Below are 14,196 nucleotides of genomic sequence, written 5' to 3' on the forward strand. Positions count from 1 at the left end.
CCTAGTTTACAGCTCAGCTGGGAAACCTTCCTCAGATGTCTTCCTGGGAGGGCGTCTGTTCCTCTGTGGTAGAAGATAAGGGCTGGGGGGGGGGGGGGGGGGGGGGGGGGGGGGGGGGACAGCAGAATAAATGTCTTTGAACGGGGAGGAGACGAGATGTCAGCAGGGAGATCAAGAGCCACAAAAGAGACGACATTAAAAAACATTCATGAAAAGAAAAAGTGGATGTAGGTGGGGGTGTATTCCCCCCTCACCCTCACCCTCCCCCTCCCCCCCCCCCCCCCCCACCGCCACCACCACTGGCATCACAGAGGCGAGGCGAGATCAAACGCAGGGGCGCTCCGCTTGATGAGAGCTCTGCAGCGCTGACCCACTTATGCTCAGGGGGCGTTGCGTTGTTGAGCGTGGCGGAGGAGGGCACGAGACACACCTGGTTGTCTCGCCTTAGCCTTTTGAACCCCCTCTGCTAATAGCTGTGGTTTGCACGGCCTCTATCAACACACGCCTTCGAGGTGCCATGACGGATCAGACACGCAATGGTTCTGGTTGAAGCAGGGAAAGTTCAAACTGAAGACACTGTGGGTGTGTGTGTGTGTGTGTGTGTGGGGGGGGGGGGGGGGGGGGGGGGGGGGGGATGTGTGAGTGTGTGGATACGGTTAGAGTTAGTGTATGTGTGTATGTCTGTGTGGTAGGATCAGGGTTAGTGTGTGTGTGTATGTGTGGTAGGGTTAGTGTGTGTGTGTGTGTGGGGGGGGGGGGGGGTAGGGTTAGTGTGTGTGTTTGCGTGTGTGTTTGTGGTAGGGTTAGGGTAAGTGTGTGTGTGTGTGTGTGTGTGTGTGTGTGTGTGTGTGTGTGTGTGTGTGTGTGGTAGGGTTAGCGTGTGTGTTTGTGTTGGGTAGGGTTAAGGTTAGTGTTTGTGTGTGTGTCTTTGAGCTTTCACCCACTCGGACAATCTAACCAAGAATCCGAGTGGTGCTAGTTGTTGTTGGTGTTGTGGTTGTTGTGGTGATTTGATGGTGTCTCCTCTCTGTGCTGTGCCCAAGCTGGTGAAAGAAGGGGGTAACGGTCATCGAAGTGGCTTTAATGTTGCTGTTGGTACGTCTCTCCCGCTATGGGAGGGAGGCTGCTGCTGCTGTCTCAAGCCAGCTGCTTCCTACTCTGACGGGCTCAACCTTGTTGCCTTTTTACGCTTACCTCATGATGGAAAAAGGACGCAGGAACGCTGTAAAATCCCTGCTCTGGGCTGACCCTTTCGCACGCACCAAGCGACAGGAATCCCTCTTGTTGTGTTGTTGTACTTGGCATTCGTTCTTCGGAGAGACGCCGTTCGCAGTTTGTCTTATTTTTTGTCTGGATCCGCGTTCACACCTCCTGCTTCCTGTTTGAAACCAGTTTGTCGCCACAGCTGTAGCTATGCTGACGGCTCCCTGACAGCGCTGGCTCACGTCTGAACAGCTGAACGGAAAAACTGAATAACGAAAATTGACTGTGTATTGATGATCGGACGATGGACGGATCAGCACTTGGTCTCCAAAAACGTTATTGAAATTGCAAAAAAATATAAAAAACGATCAGAGGCGTTGAAATGTAACTAAAATACTTAACATATAAAATCAATAGATGATAACGGGAATCAGACACCACCAAGGCCTGTGTTAGCGTGGACGTTATCGTGGACGGTCTCTTCAACGTTGCGAAATGTAATCTGTTTTTATTGTCATAACATCTCTGCTTACCCAAAGATCTGGTTGGCCCGCGTTGAAGCGGACATCTTGTCCAACACAGGAGATGACTCTCTAAAACATCAACTTCTTTCCACCTTGGTGCTTCTGCGAACGCATGATAGGAAATACTCCCAAGTGATAATTATAACAAGCCCTATCATGTCAGAATAAAAGCATGAGAAAATAACATTCTGCAGCTCTAATCCAGGAGCTATTTCGGTCTCTGGAACTCACATTTATGTCTCGTTCAGCCCCTTCACATGCAACATATCTATGAATACTGTTACTGTTATACACACATGCACACATGCACATCAATAATGTATGTCCACACTCAGAATAATGTAATAACTCTGAATGTGTATAATCTTCAAATTGGAGTCAATGTACCTTATAAATTGTTTAAACTTATAACTTTTTAAAAGTGTTAAAAAGATGAGACCATAGAATGCATTCAGTCAAGAGGCACGCGCACACACCTCAGCTTGTGCACACACACACACACACGCACACACGCACGCACACACACACACACACACACACACAAACACACACACACACACACACACACACACACACACACACACACACACGTGCGGGCGGGCTGAAACGCACATGCATTCACCATCCTCTACACACATGCAAACACATACACACACACACACACCCTCAGTTTGAATGCATTCACTCCCTAAACACACACACAGAAATACACACACACATGCCCACGCACACACAAGTCTTGAAATTCACATGTATTCACTCCCTTCTCGTACACCACAACCCACACACGCACACACACACACACACACACACACACACACACACACACACACACACACATACACACACACACACACACACACACAAACACACACACCCCAAAAAACAAAATAGACACTCAGAGCCGTGGCCAGCCCTCACTGCTCCCCTAAATCCCGGGAGGAATTAAGTCTTAATCTCCCTGAAGCGCTGGGAGGTTGCCTGTGACATCACACGGAGCACAAACAGCCTTAAATCTCCCTTCGAACGAGCAGGGGAGGCCTCCGCCCTCTTGTTCCCGATCACTCTTTCCCTCAGCATCTCCCCTCTGCCCTGGGGAGAACCCCCTTGTGGTTCCCTGGATGTTATGTGTTGTACGTCGACATAACAACACTTGGACACCACAGAATGATGCTCCGCCAGAGAGATAGATCACAGTTATGATAGGGAGAAGACCCCATCAAGGGCGGAAAGATACACACAGAAGAGCGAGAGTTAGAGCGCAGTTAAGAAGGAGGAGAGCAGATCAATTGTGTAAGAGGACGAGAAGAGAGTGAGAGAAGGAACAAGAGCGACGGTGCTGATAACCCTCACATGATATGATCATTAAAATATGCTTTCTCTGTTCCTATAATCAGGTGGCTTGTTCGATTCTACTTTTTCATACGTAAATAATTAGCTAATTTAATTAGACATTCATTCATAGGACGTTGAACGATGGCTGTACATCTGAGGACATTACAGTGTTCTTTTGTGTGCATCTAGTGGACATTACAAGTCTACTATGTACCCCAAGTGGGCATCACATGTCTACTTGGTGTACATCAAGGGGACATCACATGTCGACGAAGTACACCGTGTGGACAAAACAAGTGTACTTTGTACACCAGTTGGGCAACACAAATGTGGCTGAGTTACAGTAGTCCTGTCTGTAGACCAAGTGGACATTTAGAAAGCGCACCAGGTTGACATTACGGTAGTCTTGTCTGTAGACCAAGTGGACATTTAGCATGGCCACCAATTGGACATTTAGCATGTGCATCAAGTGGACATTACACTAGACCAAGTTGACATTACAGTAGTCTTGTCTGTAGACCAAGTGGACATTTAGCATGGCCACCAATTGGACATTTAGCATGTGCATCAAGTGGACATTACAGTAGACCAAGTTGACATTACAGTAGTCTTGTCTGTAGACCAAGTGGACATTTAGCATGCGTACAAAGTGGACATTGCAGCTCTGGTGTGATGCAAGCGGCAGGACCTTTACGAGAGCTCGGTGCTCAGTGTGATAGCCTACTCTGGGATTCAGAGAGAGGGAGAGGGAGAGAGAGAGAGGACCCCGCCCAGACGTTCCCCTCTGACGCCTTTGTCGAAAGCATGTTGGCAGATTTTTAAAGGTTGTAGTGACAAGGTAGCCGTCACCATTTCCCCGGGAATGATATATGGTGTTGAGTGGAGCACATGTGCTTTTATTTAGCAAGAGCTTTAAGCTTCTTAGAGGAGGAGTGGTCGATGGGCCAACTTCTACTACATGCTGCAAGCTCCCTAGGAAGCACTGCTCTCCCCATCGTAGGAGAGAAGTTTATTTTACTATTTTTTTTTTGCTAAGCTATATCATACGCATGACTTTTTGTTGGGTCTGTGTGCGAGGGTGTGGTCCCACAGGTGTGTGTGTGTGTGTGTGTGTGTGTGTGCGTGCAAACACGCGCATTTGTACATGTTCTTGTTAATGTCTGCTAAGTGTGTGTGAATCTGTACATGTATGTGTGTATGACTGCATGTGTATATGTCTGTGTGTGTGTGTGTGTGTGTGTGTGTGTGTGTGTGTGTGTGTGTGTGTGTGTGTGTGTGTGCGTGTGTGCGTGTGTGTGTGTGTGTGTGTGTGTGTGTGTGTGTGTGTGTGTGTGTGTGTGTGTGTGTGTGTGTGGTTTGTCATTGCTGATATATGTCTCACACTGCTAAAGGGATGCCCACTGGCTGTCCCAGTGTGTGTTTGTGTGTGTGTGTGTGTGTGTGTGTGTGTGTGTGTGTGTGTGTGTGTGTGTGTGTGTGTGTGTGTGTGTGTGTGTGTGTGTGTGTGTGTGTGTGTGTGTATGCGTGTGTGTGCGTGTGTGTGTGTGCATGCTTGTGTGATGCGTTGTCAGGAGACCACCCAGGAGAACTGCTGGTGGTCTCCGTGGAGCGTGCACGTAACGGGTACATACGTGTTTATGGCGGTCGGCGTAGGGGAGAGTGAGGTAGAGACACAGAGAGAGAGAGAGAGAGGAGAGAGATGGAGTCAGAGGTGTTTCTCTGACGCGTTCCGGAGAGAATAGCTCTTCTTAATCACAAGCCACTAGCAGTGTAAGTGCTGGTGAGATTCATGCTTAAAGCAGAGGTGTCATGTATGTTGGAACTGTATCTCGCTGTCGCGTATTTTTCCATTTCATATACATATCAGTAGTTGGATACCTTCTTCTCTGTGTTTGATGTGTCGTCTCCCCTTTCATTGGCTCCAAACAAACGTAACAACACCTGTGACGATGATGATTCTCCGCAGATATATTACATTCATAACTCAAACTCTCTCGTTTTATCTTCATCATTCATCTCTAGCGTTTGAAAATCCCCTCTCTTTGCCTTCTGAGGCCGACATCTGTGTCCTGCTCACCTAACACAAACTATGGGCACAACCTGTTTATGTTGGCACAACACAAGGTTGATGGAGATTGTGTGTGTGCATTTGTGTGTTTGTGTGTGTGTGTCAGAGAATACAAGAGGAGGGGCATCAACATGATTTTGGAATTTACAAACACACTTGCCCAGTTAGTTGCCACACTTACGCAGTCTCTCTCTCTCTCTCTCTCTCTCTCTCTCTCTCTCTCTCTCTCTTACCCCCCCCGACACACACACACACACACACACACACACACACACAAACACACACACACACACACACACACACACACACACACACACACACACACACACACACACACACACACACACACACACTCCATGCCCTTCCCTGCTGTTATCAGAAGATAAGCTCTGCCAGCTTCTTGCCCCGCCCAGTGGCCCTCAGGGTAGGAGCCCTCTGCCTCCTACCTCTATTCCCTGGGCTCGTCCATGCGTACATGCATATGCAAACACATGGGATTGCTGCAGAGGTTATTATATCCTCCACTTCCTGTTCGTAGTTTATCTTTGTTGTATCACAATAGGTGCAGAAAGGCCGAGTGCATGATCAGTTATTCATGTGAACTTGCTTTCGTTCAAGAATTAATACAGACATATAGAGACGGCCAGAGTTGTTCCTTTGGTTGACAAAATGTGTGTCTGTGTGTGTCTGTGTGTGTGTGTGTGTGTGTGTGTGTGTGTGTGTGTGTGTGTGTGTGTGTGTGTGTGTGTGTGTGTGTGTGTCTGTGTGTCTGTGTGTCTGTGTGTGTGTCTGTGTCTGCATGTGGCAGATATCGATGAGTGTGCGACGGGCCGACACTCGTGCGGCCCTGAGCAGACCTGCCTGAACACCAGGGGGTCCTTCACCTGCCAGTGTGGACAGGGCTACCTCAGGAACAGTGACCAGTGTGTCGGTGAGACCCCCCCCCCCGTCCCCCCCCCCGTCGTCAGTCTATGATCTGATCTGTTGTGCTCAGCACCCCTGTGTCGGGGGTTGTTGTGGTAGTGGTAGTGGTGGCGGTAGTGGTGGTGGTTAAACCATGGCATCCATTTATAATTTACCATTGATGAATGTATTATGCTTGGTCATGTATTTACATAGATAATAGTAAAACATAATTGTGGGTAAACCTTGATAGACAAGATACGTGCAGGTCGATGCAAGTAAAAACAGGCAGGTGAAAAAGGAACAATAAAATAATCCCAAAAGCGTCAACAAAGTGAGTTTTTTTAAATGGGAAAACTAAATGGAAGCTGTGTGTGCAAGTGTGAAAGTGTGAAAGAGAACATTTGTGTGACTGTATGGGAGTATGACGTGCACATGTGTGTGTGTGTGTGTGTGTGTGTGTGTGTGTGTGTGTGTCTGTGTGTGTGTGTGTGTGTGTGTGTGTGTATACGTGCGGCTCTCATGCGTGCCTGTGATCTGCAGACAGGGACGAGTGTCTCCAGTCCCACTACTGCATGCACCGCTGTGTGAACCTCCCCGGTGCTTACCGGTGTGAGTGCAACACGGGTCACAAGCTGGCCAGCAACAACCACAGCTGCGTGGGTGAGTCAACGTCTCCACCGGTGGTCCCCAACCTCTCTCGCCCTGCGACCCCATCTTCTGCATCTGCTTCCACACAAATTGTTTTGTACCAAATCCCCATCTGCAGGTGATACCAACGTCCCGCTACAACGTCATCGCATCGCTCTGCTGCAAGATAATTGATAAGCGGTAGTTTGCTTGTGGCTATGAATCGTCAAGCAATCAGTCGGCTAAAATGCTAAAAAGGAGGATCAAATATCTTTAGCTTATTTCAGCAGTCTCCTGTGACCCGATTGCCTATCAAGGGATCCCAAGTGAGTCCCGAGCTGCAGGTTGAAAGAAATGGACCTTACGCAATGGCTCAGCATATGGTGCTTCGACGGAAACATTTACAGAATCTGAAAAAACAATGTCGATAATCTTTTGTTTTTGAATGGAGACAATATAGAATTCTCCTGACATTAGTTGGTTTTCACCAGTGCAATACAATACAATACTTGCAAAAGAACACAATAGTGAAGGAGCTTAGCCGCTGGCCTTGTTTACGGCGTTATGGATTGAAAAGGAAGGAGAGGTATCCCAGGAATGAGGGAGTGATGTTTGTGCGTAACATGTTCTGTCTACCTATCATCGCCATTGTCTCCCAAATGTCAGAGATATCCTTCTCACTGAGAGACATCTCTCACTGAAATTGTTGTGCTTGGATATGATGGGCTGATGGACCAGTTATTTATAATAACAATAATACCTCAATCATTCTAATAAAACTCAAGGACAAGGAAATAAACACAGAATGTATACAGCAGTTAAAATGAGACCGGCCCATAGGTCAAGGTCAAGCTGGGTCTGAAGCCAGTGAAAAGACATGAGCAGCAGTGTAATGACATTGTCTCTCTCGTCATGTCCATCTAGTGCCTGATGAGTGCACGTCTCTCGTTTTCAGACGTGAATGAGTGTGAGTTGCAGAGCCCCTGCCAGCACCAGTGTTACAACCTGCTGGGCTCCTTCCTCTGCCAGTGTCACCAGGGTTATGAGCTGGCGGGAGACACCGTTTCCTGTCAAGGTGATGCCTGCACACACACACAGAAACACACACACACACACACACACAAAAACAAGCGTGCCAACCAAACAGACACCGATCACACACGCATGCACGTACACATGCAACAAGCACTGATTGATGAATTATTCTGGGAATCACGTAACTGTTAACCCTAATATTTTTTATATTATTAATATTTTTAAATTGTGTCAGCATATACATATCTTCCGTTTGGGTGTGTGTTTGTGTGTGTGTGTGGGCGTACGTTTGGGTGTGTGTGTGTGCCTGCACATGTGTGTACATATTTACATCAGAGCCATGCATCCATCCATCCATGTGTCTCCTCCCTCCCAGACATCGATGAGTGCAGCTTCTCCAGCTACATGTGTCAGTACCAGTGTATCAACACCCAAGGGAGCTACACCTGCCAGTGTCCGGACGGCTACCAGCTCCATGGAGCCAGGCTGTGTCAAGGTACCACCCCCCCCATCCCTGTATCTCTATTGGTCCTCACCCATGTCAATCTTACTCCTAACGTCTCCTATAGGGCTACGACGTCGTCCCACCTGCGCCTTAATATGTATGTGTTTTAGCCGAAGCAGCTTATAAACGCAGATGCAAGAATAAAGGAACATGCAGGAGTTAGGCATCTTACTTAACAGACTAACAGACTGGATATTTTTGGGGGCACAATCAACGAAACACTTTTTGACGACAGAAAAGTTATATAGGTCTGAAGATGCTTAATGCCCTACCTCCTTATAACACGTATCTAATATAATTCACTGGTTGCTTTGGATAAAAGCGTTCGCAATGTTACTAAATACTAAATACAAATAGTAGATAGTGGGGCTTGACTTCAGAGATCGAACCCGGACACCCTAGCTAATACAAATCCATCCAGCCCCCCCAACTCCTGTTCTGTAGCATTACCTCAGGGCCAGCTCGTTGTAAACCACTGCACTCGGGATCCCAACCCCCAACAAATCCCTGGCTCTAAGGTCATGGAAAGAAGCATGGCGAGCGGCAGAGCAGGCACTGTGACCTTGTGTTTCCCCCGCTATGTCATCGCTATGATGTCACATTTATGATGTTGTTCCTCGCTAAGTGGGGACATTTACAGCCCAGAAGTCCTCTTCAAAGGGGAGCTGTTTTCTTTCTTTCTTTTTTTATTTTTTATCCTTTCTCTCCCGCATCGGCTGGTCAGGTGAGGGGCAGTCATGTTCCTGCGCCTTGTGTCCCTGTGGGACCTCTTGCCTCCCTATAGGTCCTCTTGTCTCCCTGCGGGACCTCTTGTCTCCCTGTGGGACCTCTTGTCTCCCGTGGGGCCTACTGTCTCCCTGCGGGACCTCTTGTCTCCCTGTAGGTCCCCTTGTCTCCCTGTGGGACCTCTTGCCTCCCGTGGGGCCTACTGGGTCCCTGTGGGACCTACTGTCTCCCTGTAGGACCTCTTGTCTCCCTGTAGGACCTACTGTCTCCCTCCAGGACCTCTTGTCTCCCTGTAGGTCCTCTTGTCTCCCTATGGGACCTACTGTCTCCCTGCAGGACCTCTAGTCTCCCTGCAGGACCTCTTGCCTCCCGTGGGACCTACTGTCTCCCTGCAGGACCTCTTGTCTCCCTGTAGGACCTACTGTGTCCCTGTGGGACGGCTCGTCTCCCTGTTGGACACAGGAGGATAAATTAAATGAAACCAAGGACAATATAATTATCTAAAGATTTGCCAACATTTTAAAATAAGAACTACAAATTAAAGCATGCTTCAAACTCTAAGTATAACCTTTGGTCTCTTGGAGAAACCAAGCTATGATCTTTAGGGAATCTGTGACATCTTTTCCTCTCTACTGTTTGTTTTTTACCGGAATTTATCTTGGTATGTATAAATCTATTTTGTTTTTGCAGGATATATTAAGCTGTAGCGGTAGCTGTATGTTAAGCTGTATTTCTGACTCTCGTGTCCCTCTGACTCTCAGCGCGCTCTCTCCCTCTCTCCCTGGGATCCAGATATAAACGAGTGTGAGAAAGGCACCCATGACTGCAGGGAGGACGAGATGTGTTGGAACTACTATGGAAGTTTCCGCTGTTACCCCAGCAACCCTTGCCTGGAGCCCTACGTCAGGACCGGCGAGAAGTCAGTTGGACCACATCCTCCTCTTTTAGCCTCTGACTATTTAACGCTGGACCGCATTGCTACATATCACTAGAGAGGCTAAACACGTAGAGGCAGGATACTCCTGTCATGTATCATGTTTAAGAGTCACTTTAAGTTGCTTTTCCATAAAAGTATTTTCTAACTTAGTAAATATAACACAAATTATTATTAAAATCAAAAGTGATCAAATGAATGTACCCTTTCTCTCGCAGCCGTTGTAGCTGCCGCTCCCAGACAGACTGCCAGGGCGTCACGCCCTCCATCATCTACAAGTACATGAGCATCCAATCGGAGCGCCCCGTGCCGTCGGACATCTTCCAGATCCAGGCGACCAACATGTATGCCAACACACACAACACCTTCAGGATCAAATCAGGCAACGAGGCCGGAGAGTTCTTCCTCAGGGTAAGGGTTTGATCAACGGTTACCTAACAACATGTGTACGTACGTTAACGCAAATGTCTCCAACAAGGTTCTAACAGAAACATGTATTGACGTGATATTTTAAAATCGATCTAGATTTTAAAAGATGTGCAGCCCGGCTCACGCATACCGTAAGGTTATAGCGTTGATTGAATGTAATCAGCTATTGATTTTTGATGCAGCAACTAATTCTTCCTTATTTGTTCTTTGGTTAATTATTTCTCTCTGTTTCATTCTTTCCTTCATTCCTCCTTCTATCCATCAATCCATCCATCCATCCATCCATCCTCTCTTTCTCCCACCCTTCACCCATTCATCTTTCACTCCATCCATCCTTTCTTTCTCCCACCCTTCACCCATTCATCTTTCACTCCATCCATCCATCCCCTCTTTCTCCCACCCTTCACCCATTTATTGATCACTTCATCGATCCATCCTCTTTCTCCCATCCTTCACCCATTCATCTATCATTCATTCCATCCATCCACTCTTCCTCCAATCCTCCACCCATTCATCTTTCACTCCATCCATCCATCCTCTCTTTCTCCCATCCTTCACCCATTCATCTATCATTCATTCCATCCATCCACTCTTCCTCCAATCCTCCACCCATTCATCTATCACTCCATCCATCCTTTCTTTCTCCCATCCTTCACCCATTCATCTTTCACTCCATCCATCCTCTTTCTCCCATCCTTCACCCATTCATCTTTCACTCCATCCATCCATCCTCTCTTTCTCCCACCCTTCACCCATTCATCTATCACTCATTCCATCCATCCACTCTTCCTCCCACCCTTCACCCATTCATTGATCACTTCATCGATCCATCCTCTTTCTTCCATTCTTCATCCATCCATCCATCCCTCCTCCCTTCATCCCGCCCTTCACCCACTCCCCCACTCGCCTCCCAGCGCTCCAGCAACATGAGCGCCATGCTGGTGATGACCAAGCCCCTGAGCGGGCCCAGCGAGCACGTGGTGGACCTGGAGATGATCACCCAGCACATGACCATGAACTACCGCTCCAGCTCCCTGCTGCGGCTCACCGTCATCGTGGGGCCGTACGCCTTCTAAGCACATAGCTTGCCCACAGCCTGCCCCCCTCGCCAAGGGTCCTGCCAGGCTAGCCCCCTAGCCCTGCCAAGAAACAGCCCCACAGCTCAGCAGTACAGATAGATTCATAGCCACAACCGTCAGACTCTCCAGCAAAGCTTTTTCCTTAAACAGCAGAAACATCCAAAACACCCGAATCAGACCAGGACAATCCAATCCAGAACAGGCCAGAGGCCGAGCCAGTTTGTTCTAGAACATTCCAGATCAAGCCAGTCAATGTCCAAGCATTCCAGTACAGGCCAGAATGTTCCAGGTCCTGACCAAGCCAATCGAAGCCAGTCCAAACCAGAGTAAGGCCAGAACAAGCCGTGTGTCCACTAGGCTTTTTCTTTGGTGCAGGGTGAATTAAATAATTGTACCCCTGGAATGAAATCCTTTTCAAGAGTGTAGCATGGATGCTTCATAGCACTTGTGAATCTAGGTCCAAATACATCTCAGATAAAGCACACTTACTATTTGGGAGCAAGTTTATCGGCTGTATTGCAGCTAGTGAATAGGGAAAGATTTTATAAAAGAGACCCCAGCCCCCATGACAATGAATGACAATGAATTGGACACACATCCAAACAGGGATGCATGTATTCCCATCCAAACTCCCAGACCTCTTCATATTTACCTTAAGCAGCTGTAAATATAATATATATATGCTTCTCTTAAACAGCACTAACTAATAGCTTACCCCTGGGTCAATAGTGATATTCAAAAGCCTCTTCTAGACTTAGAATGAAAAATGACCAGGTGCATTATAGGTCAACTTAAAATATAAATGCAGCACGTACCAGTGAAAGTGTTGCTAGCACTTGCTTACCCTTTCATTCTTTGTCAATGAAATGCCTTTTATTCAAGAATGGAGGAGTCTATTATACAGTTTCCCCATTCAGTCTAGGAAAGTTGCCTGTGTTTATACTCGGGAGTAATCATTTCCAGAGCTGTCCAAAAGGGTAGAATTGTATTCTCTGGGGTCCTGTTATAAATAATGGTACCTTCTTTGTGACAACAGGCTTGCATCCAATAACCTCTCATTCATCATCAATTCATGCGTATATGGGCCCGTGTTTCTGCGTGTGTGAGTGATGGTGTGTTGCGGTGTGATATGGAATAATGGATGATACTGAAAGATTGAGGGAAAGTTTGAGAAGTTTTCTCCAATCCCCCCCCCAGGCCCTTTTCGTTGGGTAGATGTCGCTGATCTGTTTATGTATTTCTGTCATGCCATTTTATTAACCTTTGGTTCTGAATCTTTCCTGAACTCTAAATGTTTGCTCAACGGCTCTTTGGGCCACAGAGGCACTCACACTCACGCCAGAGAACACGCTCACCAAATGATGGCATACGTAAGAAAAAAAAAAAAAAGCTTGGCTCCCTGCTTCTCCTAGCTCATGTTTTAAAAAGCCACCACGGACCACCGCACAGGGGCCACAGTCAACAAGTCCACCCGGCTCCAGAGTCCATGCCAGTCCACCGATTACGTCCGTGCTTGCCTGACGGCGGTATTAACACGCGTGGCCCCCAGTAGCTGGCTCTCACCAAACACACGCCAGGGGATCGCAAAAGAGTTCACACGGATAATACTCCACCAGCACTCCCGACGCGGGCCGACTGCCTAGAACTATCGATCACTGTGTCTTCTTCGTTCTTTTCCCGCACAGCTTTTGTCTTGTCGATGACATATTAATATTGCACACTGTAGACAAGTAGCACTGAAAAAAAAGGAAACATGCCCAACTACTCGCCACTCTCTTTTGTTTATTTTCCTGGAATTATTAATTTTGTTTTCCTGTGACTAGCTGTGAGCATGCGTTATTGTTCAACATGGAACCTGTGCCTTATAAGTATACACGATGCAACTAGCAGGCTTATTTAGTCATTCTGCCAGCTCTGTTATTAAAAACATTCAAAAAAAGTTCATTTCAAATACCTAAATGTGTTTGTTTTTTGTATCTCTCCTGTATTTAAAATAGCCAATATATTTTTTTTTTCCACTTGTATCTTGAACTGAACACTCGTAGGAGCAAAAAATTATGATGTTGAATAAAATATGATGGAAAAGGGGACAGAGTCGTGCTGTTTTCTTTTCAGCGTTCGCAAACTAAAGAGATAAATACCGCTGAGGAGACGTTGAGGGCTACGTCGCGAGGGGCTGTTGTACACTAAACCTGTCAAGCTCAATAACATCTGTCTTCATATGTAATGGAAAATATACTCAGGGTTTTTTGTTTTTTCGTAGCACTTTTCCACGCTTCTGGGAAAAGGTGAAGATGACATCATGGGAATCTAATGATGATAAAGTCAGTGTAATACACAATGCCCTGGCCATCATATCTATCTTGTTCAGAGGAACCCTGGGCCAATAGGGTGTTGGCAGTGTAGTCATGCGTTCCAATACACCAAGTGGGCCCTGGACCCAATCTGACCACACATGAATGTGCTATACATGCATATAGGCTGAAACACACACACACACACACACACACACACACACACACACACACACACACACACACACACACACACACACACACACACACACACACACACACACACACACACACACACACACACACACACACACAATCTGTAATTGGGTGTGTTTTTCGGTAAGTTGTTACTCAATCACTAAGCTGTAGAGACGCTTAAATGGGCCCATGTGTTCCCGTTTGATACACGATGTGTCACCCTTGTCCCACTATACCTTCCATCCCACCCCCTCCACACACACACACACACACACACACACACACACACACACACACACACACACACACACACACACACACACACACACACAC

General features: G+C 47.2%; 1 protein-coding gene across 4 annotated transcripts in view; it reads left to right on the forward strand.

Annotated features, from left to right (window-relative positions):
- Positions 1-13,461, forward strand: part of efemp1 (EGF containing fibulin extracellular matrix protein 1) — a 19,429-nt gene extending 5,968 nt beyond the window's left edge. For 2 of the 4 annotated variants that reach the window (XM_030379333.1, XM_030379332.1), the window contains 7 exons: positions 5,939-6,061; positions 6,577-6,696; positions 7,619-7,738; positions 8,075-8,194; positions 9,722-9,848; positions 10,082-10,274; positions 11,207-13,461. In XM_030379333.1, coding sequence (XP_030235193.1) covers positions 5,939-6,061; positions 6,577-6,696; positions 7,619-7,738; positions 8,075-8,194; positions 9,722-9,848; positions 10,082-10,274; positions 11,207-11,368 — 965 coding nt within the window. In that variant the 3' untranslated portion in view covers positions 11,369-13,461. The remainder of the gene's footprint in view (positions 1-5,938; positions 6,062-6,576; positions 6,697-7,618; positions 7,739-8,074; positions 8,195-9,721; positions 9,849-10,081; positions 10,275-11,206) is intronic. The other 2 variants (XM_030379334.1, XM_030379335.1) reach the window with 2 other exon arrangements.
- The last annotated feature ends 735 nt before the right edge of the window (positions 13,462-14,196 follow it).

This window comes from Gadus morhua, chromosome 15 (genome assembly GCF_902167405.1).
Source record: "Gadus morhua chromosome 15, gadMor3.0, whole genome shotgun sequence".
Classification (NCBI taxonomy): domain Eukaryota; kingdom Metazoa; phylum Chordata; class Actinopteri; order Gadiformes; family Gadidae; genus Gadus; species Gadus morhua.